Below are 21796 nucleotides of genomic sequence, written 5' to 3' on the forward strand. Positions count from 1 at the left end.
CACAGCCAAGGAAACAACCCAGAAAATTAATAGGCAACCAACGGAATGGGAAAAGATNAAAAAAAAAAGGAATCAGTCTAAACAATAGATGATTTACTTTATTAGAATATTTTTAAAAACTGGCTAGATTACAAACTGTTCTATAGAATCCCTCTTCTGGGAGATGTGGGTAAAGCTATTCTTTCTGTGATGAAATAATCTGAGATAGTAGATGCCCCTCCAGGAAATTCATCCTGCAGATATTAGCACCTGAAAGGCGCTGAGAAGTCCTGTATTAGCTTCACTTAATCTAGTGCTTCACGTACAGTTGACCACAGAAGACACATGTGTCTCAAGACATCTGTTGGCATCTCATGGGACATAGCTGCTCTGTGGAGCAAGGTATGGAAAACACAGAACTAGATGATTGCTTGCTATGACCCTATATTTACATAATGGCAGTCCTACCCACCAGAAGGGTAAGGCATGGATCTTTCCATTTTCAATCTAAATTTTCATAGTACAGACTAGAGAGTGACTCTTCAGGCCAGCAGACCTCAAGAACTACCATTATGTTTGTGGAAATATTGTCTTTGCATCTCCCTAGACGTGGAGTCACTGTATTCGAATGAACTATTGTAGAAAATGGGACATGAAGAGGAATAGGGAACATGGATTAACCTCAAATACCATGAAAGGCTGGAACTCCTGCCCAGTGTTAGGCTACAAAACACTAGAAACCCATAGTTCCCTGTGGTCAAGCCAACCACAGTCACATTTGTGATTTGGATCAATCTGCTTGCTATGTCCAGCCTAATAATTAGATTAAATAATTTCATGATTAGATTATGGTAAGGAAAGGCCATGCTTGTTCTTTGGGGAAATGATGCTTGTCCTTCACTGGGAACACCTGGCAGCTTGTAGTTTAGGAACTGCTACCAGGATGGGTTGTTCATTACTTCAGAAACTGGAGGGCTCTGTCCAGTGTGGACACCCCTCAGTGCTACTGTGGCTACCATGAACCATTTCACAGCTGCCTGTCCAGAGAGCCAGGCTCATTCTCTCTCTCCTTGCCTCTCCAGTCCGCTCTAGGACAAAGTATTCTCTCTTGTTTTGTGTGTTGCTTCCTGCCTCAGGGATGCAGTGTCTTTCAGTAACAGAGAATATAGTGACTTTGCTGCTTTTTAATTTCCATTTCCCCAGACCCTCTAAGGATTTTAAACAGGCACGTGCAATCTCTAGGCCCCAAGTGAGATGGTTTTTTTCACCTAATTTATGCAGATGCCTCATAAGAGAAAACTCACCCTTTTGTTTCTTACCCAGTTTTTTGTAATGAGCTATGTAACATTTTAAAATATTTAACGGATCGGTATGTTTAAAACATTTGTGAATTACTTATGAATTCGTTTTTATGCCAAATAAATTTCATTAATGATTTTTTTAAAAAATTACCATTAAGCCAATTAACATGTCTTATTAATAATGATTGGGGATAACCATTTTTTCAAACAGATCTTTATGAACTATTGCAGATAAGCCCATATTAAAAGGAAATACGAATCCCCTTTGTAGGCTAACCCAGTATTAATCTGTACTGTTTTGCATTACCAAAGTTCAAGGTGTGAAAGCATTTTTTAAAATGTCTATTTATTAATTTTGAGAGAGAGCGTGCACAAGCAAGCGCGGGAGGGACAGGGAGAGAGGGAGAGAAAAAGAATCCCAAGCAGGTTCCATATTGTCAGCACAGAGCTGGACACAGGGCTCGAATCCACAAACCGCGAGATCATGACCTAAGCCAAAATCAAGAGTTGGATGCTTAACCAACTGAACCACCCAGGCACCCTGTGAAAGCATTTTTTATTCTTTTGTCCTCTCACTTAGAAGAGACTTGGGCAGGAATGTGGGGGGGGCTCAGTTGGCTAAGCCTCCAACTTCCACTCAGGTCATGACCTTACGATTCGTGAGTTCGAGACTTGTGTCGGGCTCTGTGCTGACAGCTCAGAGCCTGGAGCCTGCTTCACATTCTGTGTCTCCCTCTCTCTGCCCCTCCCCCACTCACACTCTGTCCCTCTCTCTCTCTCTCTCTCTCTCAAAAGTAAATAAACATTGAAAAAATTTTAATAAAAAAGAAAAGGAAGAGACTTGGGCCGCACCAGTGGCCATCGGGGCGAGCACCTGGCAGTGCTTGGAGGCTCTCTGTGTCACCTGCAAGCACCCTCATTCCCATACTACCCTGTGGTGTGATCGTGCCTCCCCACCAGGGTTGTGAGCAGGCACCTTGTGTTCAACACCTCTTATCCCTGAGACCCGCTGTGGCGCTACGGTAAATGTTTGCTGAAAGAATGATAAAGGCAGTTTAGCGAATTATGTCCAGGCCAACAGAGATTAATAAATCAAGTTATTTTTCACTCTGGAGCGCTCTCAGGACCTGATCCTAAAGAGATGAGATAGGAAACAGGTACACACTAACCGTCACCAGCTGTCTGACTTTGAGTAGGTTGCTCCCCTTCTTTGTACTTCAATTTCTCCATCTGGAAAATGAATGATTAATAACCTTGCATCCCTCTGAGTAATACTATAAAGATAAAGGGAAGAGAGAGATGAGAGCGTAGTGAGCTCTTTGGAGGCAAGATCTATGTAACACTCAGTCATCATAATTGCCACTGTTATTATTTCTCTGGGGTGTGCAATGTATTCAGTTCACTTCTTTGAAAAACACAGAGGAGAGCTAGCTGGGGTGGAGGGTTCACACTGGTGAGACATGGAAGGTGAGGCTGGATAAGCATTTTAGAATCCATCCCAGTTTAGGATCCATCTTCTCAGTATTGGGGAACGTGTAGGACTTTGTCCTAAAGAATCACCTTCCCCCCACCCCCATCCCAAGCTGATGAAATGAAAACCTGAGACAACTGAAGACCCATGACTTTATCTCAGGTGAGCAGTCTAGAGATGATTTAGAGGTCATTGGGCGTAGGTAGGGCCTCCACCAATTCCCCATTTTCTACCTATATATCCTGCTCACAGAAGCATTGGTTTATTGCCCAGATGCCATTAAATGCTATCAAATATACTGGCTAAGAGCTTAAACTTTAGCGGGGCGCCTGGGTGGCTCGGTCAGTTGGGCATCCAACTTCAGCTCAGGTCACGATCTCGCGGCTCGAGAGTTCAAGCCCCGAGCCGGGCTCAGTGCTGACAGCTCAGAGCCTGGAGCCTGCTTCAGATTCTGTGTCCCTCTCTCTCTCTCTGCCTTTCCCCTACTCTCACTCTGTCTTTCTCTCTCTTACAAAAAATAAATAAGCATTAAAAATTGTTTTTGAAAAAAAAAAAAAAGAGCTTGAACTTTAGAGATGCCTGCGTACTCAGTCTGTTAAGCATCCGGCTCTTGATTTCAGCTCAGATCATGATGTCACGGTTCATACTCCTTGCTGACAGTGCGGAGGCGGCTTGGGATTCTCTCTCCCTCTCTCCCTACCCCTCCCCACCCCCCACTCAAAAGAAATAAACAAACTTAAAAGAAAAAAGAGCTTGGACTTTAGAATCAGACTGCCTGGGTTCAAATCCCAGCTTGTTATTTTCTAGTTGTATGACCTTGGGCAAATTCCCTAACCTCTCTGACTCATCTGGAATGTGAGGATAATTATAGTACTTATCTCATACGCTCTTGTGAGAATTACATTAACACATATAAAATACCTAGAATGGTGCCTGGCACATAGTAAGTTTTTAATAATTTATCCACTTAAGTGGCTATTACTATATACCGGGATTGAGCTAGACACTGTATTTATCATCCTTCTGTCATCTAACCATAGATCCGAGACCAGGATTTGGCCAGCGCCCAAGCACATGGAGAATGGGGCCAAATCCCACTGGAGCACAAAGCACGTACTTTATTTATGAGTAAATATTAGATACAGCTTGCTTTATTTGAAGGTCAAACGGGAAAAAAGTAGAGGTAAATGAAAAATTGCTACAGAATAAGGGAGAGGCAATCTTGATTTTCAGAAGGTAAGCAGACCTTTAAAAATTGTTTGCTGTAGGAACTAAAAGTTTATACACGTTTGGCATCCTTAGTACAGGCAAAAATAACGTGAAATAGGATAGGAAATCATAAGGAGAACACAGGTTCATATGGGGAAAAAAGATCAGCTGGAAAAGAAGATGGGTTATAGAAGGAAGAATTTCAGGGGCGCCTGGGTGGCTCAGTCGGTTAAGACTTCTGAATCTTGCTTTTGGCTCAGGTCATGATCTCACAGTTTGTGGGATCGAGCCCCTGCATCAGGCTCTGTGCTGACAGTGCGGAGCCTATTTGGGATTCTCTATCTACCTCTCTCTCTGCCCTCCCCCCGCCACAATAAATAAACAAACATTTTTTTTTTTAAAAAAAGAAAGAAGAATTGCAAGGAACCTCGCAATATAAAGCCCGTAATAAAGGTGGAACTGAGCATAACGGATATGGTGCGACACTAAATCAGTGAAGCAGAATATTTTAGCTCTGCTAGAATACGGAAAAGAATGGAGGTGAAGATGAGAACTGGGAGATATTAGCATAGGGCCTGAGGGTCTTCTTTTCCCCACGTTGCTCCCACATTTTAGTTGGTTGGTGTCTTCTGCCAAGAGAAGTTTGCCATGTTCCTGTCAGCTGCCCTACTTTGGCTCCTTGACTAATACCAGAAAATGTGTTTCTTTTGCCACATCCTTCACCTCAGGTCTTGAATGGAGTCTCTTGTACAGTGTGATCTCCCTGAAAGCCATAACTGATGTACTTCTGGCCCAGCACCGGGTGGCTCAGGCGGCTGAGTGTCCAACTCATGGTTCATGAGGTGAAGCCCTGAATCAGAGACTGCGCCGAGCACGCCCCCTCTGCCCCCTCCCCTGCTCATGCTCACTCATGTTCTCTCTCTCTCTCTTTCTGTCTCTCTGTCTCTAAAACAACAACAACAACAACAACAAGCAGTTACTGTTACATTGTGAAAACACTGTCAGAAGGGTTACTGAACTGAAAGCATTCTTTTATTCTACAAAGCAGAGCTTAGAGAAATGGCCATTTTCATTCTCAAGAAACAAGAAATGATGATTGTCTACATCCTTTATATCCTTATCAAATGACCGAATTTTAAACAAAGACCTAATGGCAGATGGAGGTCATCAGAATTCTTTTATTACTATCTTCCTTTAAGGACCTGGCTTTGTTTTCATTATCCTTAAAAATCAGTACATGTAATATGAGCTCGATAATAGAAACAAACCAGTGGGCAGCAACACCGAAACAGATTGTCAGGAACCGTACTAGAGTGTTAGCAGTGAGGATTCAGACAGTCACAAAGTAGGAGAGAGCCCTGTATTTCATATTTCCGACATTGGATATGGTAACAGTAATCCTTTGGCTAAGAAACAGGAAATCTTACGGCTTAAGCCAACAGAGGCTTATTTTTCTCACAAAACAGTGTGAGGTATCTGACACCGGTTCAGAGGTTAAGGATAATAGGGCCTATTAGTCTGCAGCCAACGCTTTTGGCCTTTTACTCGGGCTGGTACTTGATGCTTCGCGGTATGGTGCCATGGTGGCTGCTGAAACTCTAGGCATCATGACTTGCTCAAACCAGCAGAAGCAAGGGATGCTGAGCCGGCTGCTTCAGTATCCTTTCATTTATTTCAGGGAAGCGAAGGATTTTCTAAAATGCCAGGACACTCCTGTTTTTGTCTACCGACCATGGCCGTGTCACTTGGCCAACTCCAACTGCAAAGGAGACTGGGAAAGTGAATTATTTAGCTTTCCAGCCCCATAGCCAGGGGCAGCTGGGGAGAAGCAAGAAGTTGAAAATGAGTGTTGGGTGAGCCAAAGTTGGCTGTCTTCTAGAAGCCTTTTTTTGATATGTATTATTTGTATAATTGAAAAAATACATTTGAGATTACCATGTTCAATTTTTATCATTATAGGATCATCAATAATGTAAAAATATGCACATCAGAAGGACAAAAAGAAAGCCACAGAAGCTTTAAAATAGCCTGCTCTGGCTCTTGACACTAATCATATTCTGCATTAATGTTCCTGTATATAATCAGAGGAGGAGAGATTAGGTGGCTCTTTTATTTCTATGTAGGTGGAAGAAGTGGTCTGCCTGAGATAAGAATATAGATGGGAAAATAGATATCTGGCCAGATAGACAGACAGGGGCCCACCCCTTGCTAACGTAGCAAGGTTGAGAGATTTTGAGAACTAACAAATGTTCTGGGAGGCCCGAATTTCAGTAATTTCTACAGGTTCCCCTTATCCTGTGAGTCTACAACTTGCATAAAGGATGTAAATGGTTCAGATTTAAAGCGGTTCACAAGGGCTTTCTAGTACGACATGTTTAAATATCATCTCTGTGACATGCATGAGTGAGCCAGCCTCAGGAGCCTCTAATTTCCTAAGTAAATCCCTCTCAATTAAGCAGAAAGAGAAGAAAAACTGAAAGCAGTAAATGGATGCACAGTTTTAATCCCATCTTGCTCTTTTCCATGTTTTTGAAATTGCCCTCACCAAAAGCCCATGTACTAATAGAAAAATGAGCAGAATATATGAATCACTTGTTTTGATAGCATTATGCTTAATCTAGCTAGAACACTTCACACAATCATAGAGTTTGAGTTTTCTATCCAATGTGAATTTTTAAAATGAAGCTTTTCAGACCCGATTGCCTTGGGAAAGCAGATTTTATAATTTGCTCTCCAGCCTGGCTGGAAAATCCATCTGTCTTTGCAATTGAATTTGCAAAGTGAAATCATTTTTGAAGGGCTGTTCTTTTGGCCAGCTCTTCTGCTGCTCCTCCCTTTCCCTGTCTGTTTCCAGGGCTCCCTGTTGGTCTGGGCACACTGTGCCCATCTTCTTGTGCTCTGTGTGCCAACGAATGGCGCATTCCTGGGGGATGGGCTTTGTCCTCACCCCAGATTGCACAGCCGAATTCTGCAGCGGTTGCTGCCTCAGACTCACAGAGGGGCAAACTAATTCAGGGGCAAGGTGCTGGGCTGGCCGGCGGGGCAGTTAGCCTGGGTTCAGGCCCCAGCTCTGTAACTTAGCGGCCCTGTGGCTTTTGTGAGTGACTTTGAAAGCAGACCCTGGCCACCCTGCCTTTGTCCTAGAGTCAGAGAAGTTAATGGAGGCCCTTGAAAACTGACAAGTGCCATGAAGCATTTTGTTGGATTCTACTCAACAGTTCAACAAATGGCTTTGGAAACACGGAGTTTTAGGTTACCTGAGGTCAGTCCAGCACACAGTTAGATTTAGAAGACCAGCATTTCAGAGAGCAGTCCAAGCTGGGACTGCATCTCTGGGAGGCACACAGTTGGTTCTTGGTGTCAGGGATTGAATGAGCTCACAAAGGTGAAGTTTGTGCATTATTGTCACTAATATTAGCACTACTACTATTTTTCTTACTTAGGAAGCTTCCCCTCTCCCTTATTAGTTATCATAATAAAATTGGAAAGAAGCCCTATTACAGATCTTTTTTTTTTTTTTATAAGTTTTTGTTTAAATAATCTCTACACCCAATATGCGGCTTGAACTCTCGACCCTGGTATCAGGAGTCGCATACTCTTCCGACTCAGCCAGCCAGGCACCCCTGTAGGTGCCTTTTAATTTATCTTCTCAGTGAGTTACATTTCATAGGTAAGAAACTGGTGAAGGCAGTCAGTCAGTAAGCCAGATTTTAAGATTAAGGTTAAGTCAGGAAGCCAGATTTTAGAATTAAGGCCCTAATTTCCCAGTGTTTTGCTTAAATTATTGGATACCAGCCAAAGTACTTCCCAATTAATTAATTTTGATCATTTATTTTAACAACTTCAGCTGGATGACAGGACAGAAATAAAGTGGGGTTGTTTCTCCCCAGATTATTGATTAGTACCAGGGTATAAAATCACCTCTGACTATCCATGTGGTCTCCTGGCATTTGAGGGTGTGGTGGTTCCTCAGCGTGCAGGATGTCTCCTGCATGGTGCAGGCTGTCCGGTCCCCTGGCCCCGCCCCCAGCCTGTCAGCATGGGCTCCCAGATATTGTGACAGCCAAAAATGCCCCACCTCATTGTCAAATGTCCTTGGGGGAGGGAGGAATCTCCTCTCCAACATGCACACACTGAGACCCTTAAGGAAATGGGCCACATTCTCATGTCACATGCAGAGCTTGGCTGTAATATTCTCAGGAACCCATAATTTTGCATTCTTCTTGGATGAGAGAAGCTGTTACCAAGTTCCCTTTGGTGTGCTTGCTTTGGAAATATGATGGCATCTAAGACTTAGAGCAAATTACACTCCACAGTAAAATAATGGTGTAAGGAGTGGCATATTTTTATTTTGCTGTTTGTAATATCAAGGACTGTGGTAACTGAAGCTGTTAGGAATAATACCAACGCCTAGAAAATGGAGTATCACCTTGCCATTCACTGTTTTACTTGATCTTCATAATCATCATCTGAGAGAGGTGAAAACAGGAGGCCAGGGAAAGTAGTTACTTTTCTGAGAGCACGAGACAGTGTTAGCCTCTGTGGGCTAGCATGGTTGTTATGTTAGAATTTCATATTTAAGTGAGAGCTTCCTTGTGGCCAAAGCAAAAAGAGAAACATAATTCTTGTTAAACCAAAAGATGGGAGCATAGAATTCCTCAGGAAAGCTGAATTCTAAAAGTAATTTCTCAAGAGATACTTTTATATATGGGATTATTGTAACAAAATTTACAGTGTAACTAAAATTTTAGCAGCAAAGATTATAATAGATTTCAGTGTGCCTTTTCTAATAACAAATTTGAATAAAAAATCAACTAAGCCTAGGGTAGTAAGATTAAACCTCAATTCACTGAAGCCTGATCAGTGTGGGTTCAAGGTCATTTTGTTCGAGTTATAGATTTTAGTGGTCTCGCTTGATTCAGGGCTAGAATTCAGGACATTCAGAGAGCTGGATGACTCAGAATCCCCCCAGGAAACTTCTATTAACAGGTGTCTCCCCTCCCCTCCCCCCTCCCCGACACGGACAGTTTGAAACTGTAGCTCATGACAAGGGCCTGGAAGGTTGATGTTGGATGGGACGTCCATGAGGATGTGCTAGGGTCTGGTGCGGTACCAGCAGCCCACAGAGTATTCTGTTCACACCCAGGCTACCCCAGGTTCATGTACCACTCGGTCCTCCTCACGAATCCAGGCCTGCCACGGCTCCATCTTCCAATAGCAGCAGCGCCATCTGGAACGCATACCTTCGGCAGGCAGGCAGGCAGGCAGGGGAAGAGAGAGAGAGCAGGGAATATTCTACTCCAGCTCTTAAGTGCTTCTGTCTGGAAGGAACACATCGCTTCCACTCACATTCTACTGGGCAAAACAAGTCACTTGGCCACGCCTGAGTTCTCCTGAGTACGAAATACACATCTGGGCGTAGAAGGAACCAGAGTCGGGAACATTATAGAATCTGCTACGGATGGGGGAGAAAGCCAGTCCAAACCAAGCAAATGGGATGGGAAAGTCAGGCATACCAGGCAGGGTGGGACTGAGCCGAGGGGCCAAGGGGCTGCTTCTTGGCTGGTGTAGCCAAGGAAGGAGCACAGGAACCGCTGGGCTGGTACCAGGCCTGCAGAGTTTATAAATGCCGTTGTCACTGGTCTGCATGCTACTCTGCAGGCCAGAGGGACCACGAAGGTGCTCCTGGGGGGTGGGACTGGCCCGGTTTTCTGAGGCTCAGCTCAAGGGAGGAGCAGAAGCGGTTATCTCTGCATTTCAGTGATTCAACCCCAGCGCTGGAAACAAAAGAAATGTTTGTTTCGTATGGAAACAAACTCCCTGTAACATTCTCTGCATTGTTAACTTATAAGGGTGGCTTCCTCCCCTGACTGTGATCCAGAATGAAAACCAGGCACACTTTGCCTTCTCCAAGCAGTGACTAATGGGGGGGCTCGGCCAGGCAGGCCCAGCGTATTTTTCACTCTGCTCTGGGCTTCCCACCAAGTTCTCTCACAGTGGCCAGGCCACAGCCGTTAGGGATGACTGTGCCTAGCACTTCCTACCTCATCATCCATCTCCAGAGCACCCCTCTCCAGCCACCTCCTTTTTAATAGGTTTAATTATTACTTCCCCTACTTCATGGCACAATTAATCTTCCCCACTGCCTCAGGATTTACAACCGTACAGGCCCCGGGAATTTCTGAGCTGATCACCTGCAGTCTTGGTTTTTAACGCTCAGAGGGAAGTAGGAAGCGGGGCCACATATGAAGGCAGTGAAATAAGTGTGGGCTCCAGCCGGCTCCAGGCTGGCTTCTTGTCACTGTCATTCGACGCACGCCTTTGGGATGGTGGCAGGAGGGGGCCTAAGGAGAGCCTTGCGGGCCAGGGGTTGAGTAAATAGGGCCTCTCTATTTCTCTTTCAGCGGCATTGTATTTCCTGCAAGTTTGGATATAAGATGAATGAATTCTGAGGATCTAATGTACAGTGTGGTGGCTGTAGGTAGCGATACCCTATTGTAGCTAAGAGAATAGATCTTTATGTATTCTCAAAGCAAAAAAAGGTGATGGATGTGCTAATTAACTTGATTGTGGTAATCATTTCACAGTGAATACGTCTATCAAATCATCACATTCTATCCTTTAACTATATACAGTTTTGTCAGTTATACCTCAGGAAAGCGGGGGTGAGGAAAAGACAGTATCCAGTGGAGTGTGTCTGTGGGAGGGAGAGGAGGTGTGTTCAGGGATTTCCGCTACCTTCTTATAGCAGGCTCCTCAGAGCTGAAGTGGAAGGGGAGGGCAGTTGGCAGCTGGGACAGAAGTGCCCCTGAACTTAGTGTCACAGAAGCATCTCCAATTGCTGCTGAAGCAAAAGAAGATAACAGCCCCTTAACTTCACTTACCCTTTGCAGGGAACAGGAAGGGCCTGGTGGGTTGGATAAAAAAGTAGACAGATGTAATTAAGATAAATGATGGCAGGAGAGACTCATGATGGCCCAGGAGTGCTCCAGAGGTGACACCCCCACAAGTGATTACATCTGCCTCCTCCTCCTACATTTCTACCTCTCTTAGGATTTCCTGTTCTCTGATGCACACCTCTCTGCTTTAGATACAGATTTAGCCAGGCCAGCAATTTGTTCTTTTATAGCTGCCACAGGATTAGTTTGCCGCGGCAGAACCCTAACGGTAATGTAGACAAAGTGTGTACAAAGTCATGACCTCCTTTCACTAGAAGGCATTCCAACTTCATTCCGGAAGGGCAGTGGGTGAGAGAACACGGACTCCTGAGTCAGAAGGACCTGGCTCCCAGTATCCACCCTGTCACTTGGAGCCGTACAGGCCCAAGTGAGTTCTTGACACTTCTCTGAGACCACAGTAGTGACCTCACAGGATTGCTTTGAAGTGTGAAGGAGATTGTCAGGGAGAGGGCTAGGCACTGGTTTTCAGAAGAGCTTACCTACTAGGAAGGTGCTTGTGGCTAAAATCACATGAGAAGTTAATTTTGGAATTGTGTGCATGTAAACATTTCTGTACCTTTGCTCTCCTCCACTGGCAGAAATAATGGGCTGGTCTCCAGGTCATAAACAGTAACCTGAAAACAAGATAAAACATCCAGTTGGTTGTGTTTTCAACACAGAGCACTTTCCTCTCATGCCTTCAGTTCCAGCCGTCCGTTTCCCAGGCAGGTCTGTCCCCTCCTCCCCATTGCAAGCCTGGGGATATTTCAGGTACACCTAGGAGATTCTGCGTGGCGACTGGAGAGGGAGAGAATCCAGGGAGCCTAAGGAGCTGGAATAATGGGTGCCGATCTTTTGAAATTAAGGGTAAAACTCAGTATTGTGACTATAAATAAATCAAAGCGGTGGGACCAGGCACTGCATTGTCTCACTCCTCTCAGCCGGGAGAAGAGGGATGTGGAGGCTGGTAAACCCATACACACCGGACACCAGCTGATTTCTTTCTCTCGCGAGGCCCCAAAGACTGACAAAATGAACTTGAATATCCACGTCAGGACTTAGCTATGGGGAAGTTTCCTGATCCAAAAGGAACTACAGAAGGATGTGCAAGCACGGGTCTCTCTGAGCATCTTGATTACCTGATTTATCTTTCTATTATGGAACTTGTCACCCCCCCACACACACACATACACCCCCACACAGCAGAGGGGATGGTATAATGAACTCCCACGTGCCCATAACGCAGTTATCCACATTTTGCTAATCTGCTCTCATCTATTTTCATAAACGCACCCACGCCTATCCACCCACACGTGCTCGCTTCTCTCCCCTGCTGGAGTGTTTTTAAAGCATGCGACAGCCACCATGTCGTTTCATTTGTGAATACTTCTAGATGTATTTCGAACAGAGGAGAGCTTCTCTGCTGCTGTCCCATGTCCCACCTAGGAGACTAGTAACAGTTCCTTTATGCCTCCTCCTTGGAAGCAGATGGGCTGGTACAGCCGAGGGCCTGTGCGCCTAGAGTCCCTCCCTCCGCTCTGCCATGGCCTCACTTCTCACGGGGCCTGGGTCACGTCATTCATAAAGTCAGCCTCAGGGAGAGCCTCTTCCGGCGCCCCCATCTCACCGTTTCCCTTGAGAATAACTGGGGCTTTGGCTAGGCCGGGGCACATCCCACCCTGCTGGAAAGCAGCGGTAGAGAGCAGATGAGCTCTTAAAGCCCCACTTGCATCACGTGCTCTTCATAATCAGAGCAATCATATTTTCCATGAGAAGGGCACCTCCGTTGTTTGCGGAGGCAGGCTGAGGCCCTACTTCCAGAAAATTCACAAGAGTAAAGGCAGCCAGAAGTCACTGTTTAAATGCTAGATGTTCTAACTTAAGTAGTAATTCTGCTTGGCCCATCCCGTTTCCCTTGGTCCTAGCTGGTCATGGTTCGTAATCCAAAGCAGGCCGTATTGAGCATTCCCATTCCCTTGTACTGGCTTCTCTTTTTATTTTTTTTATTTTTTTCCAATTTTTTATTTATTTCCGAGAGAGAGAGACACACACACAGCGTGAGCAGGGGAGGGTCAGAGAGAGAGGGAGACACAGACTCTAAAACAGGCTCCAGGCTCCGAGCCAGCCATCACCACAGAGCCTGATGCGGGGCTCGAACCCACGAACCCACAAACCATGAGATCATGACCTGAGCCGAAGTCGGATGCCCAACCAACTGAGCCACCCAGGTGCCCCTGTGCTGGCTTCTCTTAAGCATCATCACCTGGGCCCTCCCAGCAGCTTTTGAAGTAGGTATTCTTAATCCCAGGCAGGGACCATTCCTGACGCTGAGACGGAGGCCCACTGTGGTGATGTATATATCCACACACGTGTGTCCTTTCTCCATGCGCCCTTGTGGGAACGCAGCTTTGTGAGGATCTTCTGCCCCACTAATCTTCATTTAATCCCCCTCCCCTGCAGCACGTTGTCACCTAGCACACCCCTGCTGACAGGCTCTCTGTAAGTCTTCATCTGAGTGACAGCCCTGGAAAATCAAGCTGTGGTCTCGAAAGGGAAGGAGGATCTGCAGATTATCTCCTCAGCATGTGCAGTCACTCTGCTGGCAGTTCTCAGGGCCGCTTTTATGTTGCCTCAACAAAGAGAGCGGCTGCCAAGAGCGTGTAATGTTCTGTTCAGAATTCTCCAGGCTGGCAGAGGCTGCGACAGTGGAGACACAGGGCAAGATGAAAAAATTCCCATCTCAGCCAGGCCCGTCGCCTCCTACCCTCACGCGTGTCCGGAAGTCTTTGTTTTTGAGACTCTGCCGATGATTCTGTATAAAGCCTTGGAAGTGTCAGACGAGGAAGAAGGAGAGGAGGGAGGGGAGTGCATGGGTGAGCTGGCTGGGGGTCAGATCATTTTGCCATCACCAGCAGGCAGTTTCTTTCACAACTCATTGAACCCTGGGTAGCCATTATCGTCCCAACTGCTCCCTGTTAACCAGGCCAGACTCTTGAGGCTGTGAGAGGAAGCAGGAATTCCTTGTCCTTTCTGTTGCTCTCTAAATACCGCTGGTACCGCACTCAGACAGCATGCTGTAGGCCACAAAACTTATTTGATAGGCACTGTTATGTTTCTCATACCACTTCTCTGAGATGGTATAGCCTGACCCAAATAAGAAAACGAAAACACCAAAATGTTTTCAGTTAGGAAAGAAAGGGAAAGAAAGAAAGAAAGAAAGGTTCAGAGATACCAAGTGACTGCCTAAGGTACCCAGCCAAATAAGGTGGGGGCCATTCCCATTGTGTTTGTAAATGCTCAGGACGGACCCCACGACAGGGCTTGATCCTACAGCCCTGGGATCGTGACCTGAGCCAAAATCAAGAGTCAGACAGATACTTAACCAACCAAGCCACCCAGGTGGCCTACCATTTTGTATAATTAAGTTTCATTTGTTCTAGGGCAAACTCAAAAATATTTTTTTCCTACTTCACCATTAAAAAAAACTCATTTTTAAATGTTTGTTTACTTTTGAGAGAGAGAGAGAGAGAGAGAGAATCCAAAGCAGGCTCCAGGCTCTGAGCTGTCAGCACAGAGCCTAGCACAAGTCTTGAACTCACAAACTGCGAGATCATGACCTGAGCCAAAGCTAGATGCTTAACTGAATAAGCCACCCAGGCAGCCCCCTACTTCACCATTTTTAATGGCACTATGTTATTCCATTAGACAGAGAACCATGATTTACTGAGGGTTTTTTTTATATAATTTATTGTCAACTTAACTAACATACATTGTATACAGTGTGCTCTTAGTTTTGGGGGTAGATTGGGTTATTTTTAAACTGTGAAATATTTTACTCTCATAAGAAAATATACAGACTAATTACCATAGTTTAATCTCTACCACCTTGAGAATTTTCTTTCCTGGAAGCCTATAGTAATTTCAGTAACTAATATTTGAATTTCAGTCTGCAGTTTATAGTGCTCTTGCACATACATTATTTCATTTGATCCTCACCACTGCCCTCTAAGATTGGCATTGAGATTATTATTTTCCTCACTTTATAGATGAACTATGAAAAGCTCAGAGAGGCTAAGTGATTTATCCAGTATCCCGAGCTGACTTAACATGAAGGAGCTGGCTGGGCTCAGAGGTAGACAGACAGAACGCCTTTGGAGGGGCAGACCTCCACCCCGGACAGGAGAGGACATCAGTCCAGAAGGGCAGCCTCACATGCTCCTCCCTGCCCACCTCACCGCAGCATTTCTGATGTGTGCTGACATTATTCGCATCCTGACTGCCCCCCTTACACACCCTGTGTGCTCTCTGAGGACAGCCGTGCGTCTGTTTCACTGTCTGCCCCCCTGCCTACCACAAAGCTGAGCACCCAGTAAATCCCAGCTCAGCACATGAGCCAGTGAGTGAAACGTGTCACAGAGATAAGCAAATTGTGGGGCTGCACTTTGACAGCTTGCTTTCTTGGTATGTCTATTTTCAGTTCAGACTTTTAACAAGAACCCAGCTTGGTGTTTTTGAGTTTTTGTGCTTCAGCAGGTTTGGGTCGCCACTGAGAAGCTCACGCACTAAGTCATGGAAGAGTGTGTTCAAATCCAAGGGCAAGGAGAAACTATTTGTGTACTAGATTCTCTCCATCTTTTCCAGTGGCCCTGCCCCTACCCCAGGCCCCATTGGAATCAACCAGGCTCTGCTTAAAGGTGCCTCCCAAATTACTTTGATGATATATATCCTTCCTTTGGAACTACTTTATATTTTTTATGTTGATGATATATCCCATTTTGAACTGCTTGTAGAAACCATGGCTTAGCTGAGGGTTGTTTAAAGTCCTGTCATTATCGACTATAAAAGCTATAGAACAGAATTACAGGAAATTTTGGAACAAAAAATCATTCAAATGCCATCACCTCACAAGGCAACAGTTTCCATTTTTGCATAATCCCCTCAAGGTCTTGTCCATGTGCACGCACTCATTTTCCTAGATGTTGTCACAGGGAGCATGGAGCATTGTTTCCTGCTTTTTCCACTTATTAGTGTAAGAACCTTTCCCCCCCACTTTTCTACACAGACTTCATAATTATCTTTTAATGACTGCATAATCCTCTGTTGAGTTGATATACCAAAATGTACTTCCACAGCCCACAGTGTTGGCCATTTCAGATGTTTCTGATTTCCCACTAATCTACAAATGCTGTGGTGAAGATTGTTATGCGAATAGCTTTTTCATTTGTCAAGTGACTTCCTTCAAATATATTCCCCTGAGTAGGATTGCAGGGTCTGAGCAGGACCCTGTTTGTGACACTTGCCTTCCTGCTCCTCCACGCTGTCTCCTACTTGATGTCCGGCCAGTGATGTGTTCACCAATTCAGGGCAACTTCATCAGTGTAGGGTGGTGCTAAAATTTTTTGTTTGCTAATTTAGCTGAAGGAAAATGGTACTGCAGGATGGCTTTATTTTGCATTTCTTTGATTATTAAAAGAAATTAGCATTTTCCCCTGTGGTTATTCTTTGTATTTTTTGGATGTGAGTTGTCTGCTCACACTTACTGTTCTTTGCCTGTTTCAGTAAATTGGGGTTTTGATTTTATTTTTAATCAAACCAAATATCTTCATACACAATAGCTATTAGGTTTTGTCATGTATGTTTCACATATTTTCCAGCATTGTGTTTGCCTTTAAATTTTAGATATTTATTTGAGTACAAAACTTCTTAATTTTGTAATCAAATCTGTCCATGTTTTTTTTTTTTCTTTTTTTCTTTTTCTGTTGCTTCAAAGCTTAGAAAGCTATCTCCCCTCTGGAGAGCTGATAAATATTTAATGCTACCTTCTGTTATTTTAAATTCTCTAATTCATCTGGATTGTATTTGTGAATAAATTGAGTTGCGAATGACATTTTCCCCCTCAAATTGCTCATCAGTTATTCTAACCTCATTCTGTTCCTTTATTCTCTTTCTCAGGAATCATACACCAGATGAAGGGCGATTATGATACTGCACTGAAACTCCACAAGACCCACCTGTGCATCGCCCAGGAGCTGAGTGACTACGCTGCCCAGGGCCGTGCCTATGGGAACATGGGTAACGCCTACAGCGCTCTGGGCATGTACGACCAGGCAGTCAAGTACCACCGGCAGGAGCTGCAGATCTCCATGGAAGTGAATGACCGTGCCTCCCAGGCCTCCACCCACGGGAACCTGGCCGTGGCATACCAGGCCTTGGGTGCCCACGACCGGGCCCTGCAACATTATCAGAACCACCTGAACATTGCTCGCGAGCTTCGCGACATCCAGAGTGAGGCCCGGGCCCTCAGCAACCTGGGCAACTTCCATTGCTCTCGGGGGGAGTATGTCCAGGCCGCCCCCTATTATGAACAGTACCTCCGGCTCACTCCCGACCTTCAAGACATGGAAGGAGAAGGGAAGGTCTGCCACAACCTCGGCTATGCCCATTACTGCCTTGGAAATTACCAGGAGGCGGTCAAGTACTATGAGCAGGATCTGGCACTGGCCAAAGACCTTCACGACAAATTGAGCCAGGCAAAAGCATACTGCAACTTGGGCCTAGCCTTCAAGGCTCTGCTGAACTTCAGCAAAGCTGAAGAGTGTCAGAAGTACCTACTGTCCCTTGCCCAGTCCCTAAATAATTCCCAGGCTAAATTTCGAGCCCTAGGGAACCTGGGTGATATATTCATCTGTAAAAAAGATATAAATGGTGCAATAAAATTCTATGAGCAGCAGCTGGGCTTAGCTCACCACATAAAGGACAGAAGACTGGAAGCCAGTGCATATGCAGCCCTGGGCACGGCATACCGCATGATCCAGAAATACGACAAGGCCTTGGGTTATCACACGCAGGAGCTGGAGGTCTATCAGGAGCTGAGCGATTTGCCAGGGGAGTGCAGAGCTCATGGGCACCTGGCTGCCGTCTACATGGCCCTGGGGAAATATACAATGGCGTTCAAGTGTTACGAAGAGCAGCTGGATCTAGGGCAGAAGCTGAAGGACCCCAGTCTGGAAGCCCAGGTCTATGGCAACATGGGCATCACAAAGATGAACATGAACGTGATGGAAGAGGCCATCGGCTACTTTGAGCAGCAGCTGGCCATGCTGCAGCAGCTAAGTGGAAATGAGTCAGTGCTCGACAGGGGCCGGGCCTACGGCAACTTGGGGGATTGTTACGAGGCCCTGGGTGACTATGAGGAAGCTATCAAGTACTACGAACAGTATCTGTCTGTGGCCCAGAGCCTGAATCGCATGCAAGACCAAGCCAAGGCTTACCGGGGACTAGGAAATGGCCACAGGTAAAAATGACAGGGGACAAATGTGGTTGATGACATGCACCAAGAGCATCTGTGGCAGTAATGGCAACTTAAGTCTGCATGACAGCTTGTTAACGACAGAGCATTTTCGTATGTGTCTTATTTGGCTCCTCCAGTGATTTTGTGAATTTAGCAGGGATGTTATCACCCTTATGTTATGGAGGGAACGACTAAGGCTCAGAGAGGTTGGATCAACGTCCAAAATTACACAGCTTAGAAAGGACACCCCAGAGTCAAACCCAGGGCTGTCTGACCCAAAATGCCATGTTTTTGTGACTACATCGTAGAAGGATAAAAGGGATAATGGGAACGGGAAAGGTGAATGCATCCATCCAACTGACTTTTTCTGAAGGCCTCTCACATTATATGAATGTGTTTGTTAATACAACATCCATCCCCACCAGTTACTAGGACTCCCACTTCGTTGCTTTTAGGGAAAGTCACCTAAGGACGGCAGGAGTGAATAAACATATACTATCATCATCATGCCAGGCACCTTGCAGTGATATCTTGCTTAGTATTTATGGCAGTCCTGTATTACTCTACACTTATTATGATCCGCTATGGGCTGTGGGATTTACTATCATTCAGAAACGGAGGCTCGGGGAAAGGAAATCATGTGCCCCACACAACTGGCTTGGTCTGCCGCCAAAATCCATGCTCTTCCCAGCCTTATCATGTCATCTCTTAGCAGCATAAAAAGACACACTGTTGGCCAAGGTGATGCTTTCCTTCTGAATGTGGGGAACCCAAGAAGGTGTCTGTGTCTGCAGAATTTACGGCCCTTTCAGATCAGCAGGGGATTAGGGCTCCTGGAGTGGAGGAAGGGCAAGGGTCAAACTAAATCATCACCCACAGAGTGCTCCGAGGAGCTCAGGGTGAAAGATTTATAGCCATTGTAAAGTGATTTCAAAAACATAGTCTAAGCGGTAGTGGAAATTGGGAGGCCCAAAGAACCAAACAGTTCACTTGCTATCATTGTGCCTATTAATATATTTTATGTTTCCTCTGGGGTGTATATCCCATTGAATCTCAAGCTCTTGGGAAGGTCACTAAGAGATGACTTTTGAATTGCTTTCCAGATTATGAAATTCCCCTGTATCTCACTCTAAGGGCACATGATAGATTTTAGCTAGAAGAGGAGTTAAGAGCTTCTATAGTAAGTGACAGTGACAAATGCTTTTCATTTTCTCAGGGGCTTTAGCATGTCTGCACCTGCACAAAATAATATCATTGCTTTTCTGTCTACATCCCCACAGGGCAATGGGGAGCTTGCAGCAGGCCCTCGTGTGCTTTGAAAAGAGGCTCGTGGTCGCCCATGAGCTCGGGGAGGCCTTTAATAAAGCCCAGGCCTATGGAGAGCTAGGAAGTCTGCACAGCCAATTAGGGAATTACGAACAAGCCATTTCCTGCCTTGAACGCCAGCTGAACATTGCTAGAGAGATGAAAGATCGCGCACTGGAAAGTGATGCGGCCTGTGGCCTCGGTGGCGTTTACCAGCAGATGGGGGAGTATGACACGGCCCTGCAATACCACCAGCTCGACCTGCAGATAGCAGAGGAGACCAATAACCCCACGGGCCAGGGGCGAGCCTACGGGAACCTGGGCCTGACATATGAATCCCTGGGCACCTTTGAGAGGGCTGTGGTCTATCAGGAACAGCACTTGAGCATCGCGGCACAGATGAATGACTTGGTGGCCAAGACGGTGTCGTATAGTAGCCTCGGAAGGACCCATCATGCCTTGCAGAACTATTCCCAGGCAGTAATGTACTTACAGGAAGGTAAGCGAAAAGGCCTGGGGTGGTCTCTTGGTGTACTCTGAGATCGAGTTCAGAGTCTACTTGGAAGGAAGGGTGCACAGTTGGAGTGGCCACCTCTGCTTGGGGTGAGCAGCTCAGAGGCTGTATCGTTAGTTCAACCCGAAAACCGCGGTGCCCCCGCTGGGTGTTCCTTAATAGCTCAAAGGCATTGCATCGCCCAGAATGCGTTACCCGGGTTCTGTAACACTGGTAGTCAGCTGCCCAGAGCAAACATGTTCCCACACAAGAGGAGTCAAGGTAAGCTTTTGTCGTGTAAAATTTAAGGTCCTGAACCAGAGGAAAACACCCATCAGGTCAAAGCCCTGTTGTCCTTCTGGAAAATACATAAACGGTAACAACACTGTATAGAAGTCAATTTTGATGTGGCAGCTGAGATCTGATCCAGTCTGAGGGTCCCTCCAGCCGTTGACCAGGCTTGCTTCCCAGTGTGTATTGTCCACAGGGCCTTCACTGGTGCTGTGGCAGCCTTGTGCCTGGCACAAGTGACAGGAAGCGATTGCTCCTGCCATGGCCTCCTCTTCCTCCTCCTTCCCTTCTCTCTCCTCGACCTCCCCCTCCCCCACCCCCATCTCTGCTGCTGTCAGGTTCCATGCAGCTACTGCTCCAGAAAGCTCTTCCCCTCACATGGGCACACTGCATCCTCCCATCCTGGGAAGGGGAAATGGCAGATACGATGTTCTTGGCTCAGTAGCCAAAGGAAATAGTTGCTGACTTCAAGTAAAAACTGCCTTTTTTAGTTTCCAGGGGCCTTTGCATATATAGTCTCTTTAATCAGATTTAATTCTCACAGTAACCTTGGGAGGTGATCTTTATTCCCATTTACAGCCAGAAGATCTGAGGCTCAGAGAGTCCAGTGGCTTAGTCCTGACCATATGGTCAGTCTGGGGTGGAATGGGGCCCAGTCCAACTTTTCCAACCCCAGAAGCCACACAAGACCCTATGTGGAGTTGTTTCTAATCTCCCAAGCACAGAGGAGGGTTGGAGCAGTCAGACACCCCCTATTACTCGGGAGCCCCAGCTGGGAAGCCAGGAGCGAGGGAAGCGGGAAGCAAAGTAGAGAATGAGCCAGAAGCTGATGGTTTGCTGTCATCCTCCGCGCAGACCAGACGTTGCTCTGGCCTGCAGGCTGAGAGGTTACCTAGAGTCTGGGAGCCACTTCCCAGACCTTATTTGGCTCCACTCAATGGCGGCTCTGCCTCAATGCATTAAATATGAGAGTTGGCTTTGGGTTTCCCGAAACTTAACTGTGGTCAAATTCCAATAGACTGGGGGCGATTTTCAGTTTTGTGAAAACTATTAAATTCAGACCCAGCATATGACAGCCTTTCAGCTATGTTCTTTTGTACTTCCTGAAATGTTGTTTCCATAAAGCAGCTGCTTTTGCCCGAGACCTTGTAACATAATTCTATATTTATGGAAAACTCCCAATTTCATTTTTATTGTTTCTTGTCATTTTAAGTCCTGTGGAGATCTCACTTCTTGTTGTGGCATCTCCCTGGTATCTGTGTCCCATGGACGTGCTCCACCAGAAATCCTGGGGTGTCTCATGAGCCAAGTTAGACACCTCTTCTCATGAGCTGTTACAGGTGCAGACGCCTGGAAGGCCCTTTCCGAGAGCTCTGAGTCACATCTGCAGCATCTTGCACTGAGGGAACAGCTCACTCAGACACCACCGTGGTTCTGTCTTTCTCTCTCTCTCTCTCTCTCTCTCTCTCTCTCTCTCTCTCTCTCTCTCTCTCCCCTCTCTCTCTCCTCTCTCTGAGA

The 21796-nt window shown here is 45.9% G+C and overlaps 1 protein-coding gene across 1 annotated transcript in view; it reads left to right on the plus strand.

Moving 5' to 3' along the window:
• The window catches only part of TTC28 (tetratricopeptide repeat domain 28), a gene marked incomplete at its 3' end in the record, with an annotated part of 610006 nt that overhangs the window by 482532 nt on the left and 105678 nt on the right, over nt 1–21796 (plus strand). The window contains 2 exon segments of the mRNA XM_077761493.1: nt 16851–18192; nt 19470–19993. Coding sequence (XP_077617619.1) covers nt 16851–18192; nt 19470–19993 — 1866 coding nt within the window.

The sequence above is a fragment of the Crocuta crocuta genome, unplaced genomic scaffold (genome assembly GCF_008692635.1).
Source record: "Crocuta crocuta isolate KB4526 unplaced genomic scaffold, BGI_CrCroc_1.0 scaffold348, whole genome shotgun sequence".
NCBI lineage: Eukaryota > Metazoa > Chordata > Mammalia > Carnivora > Hyaenidae > Crocuta > Crocuta crocuta.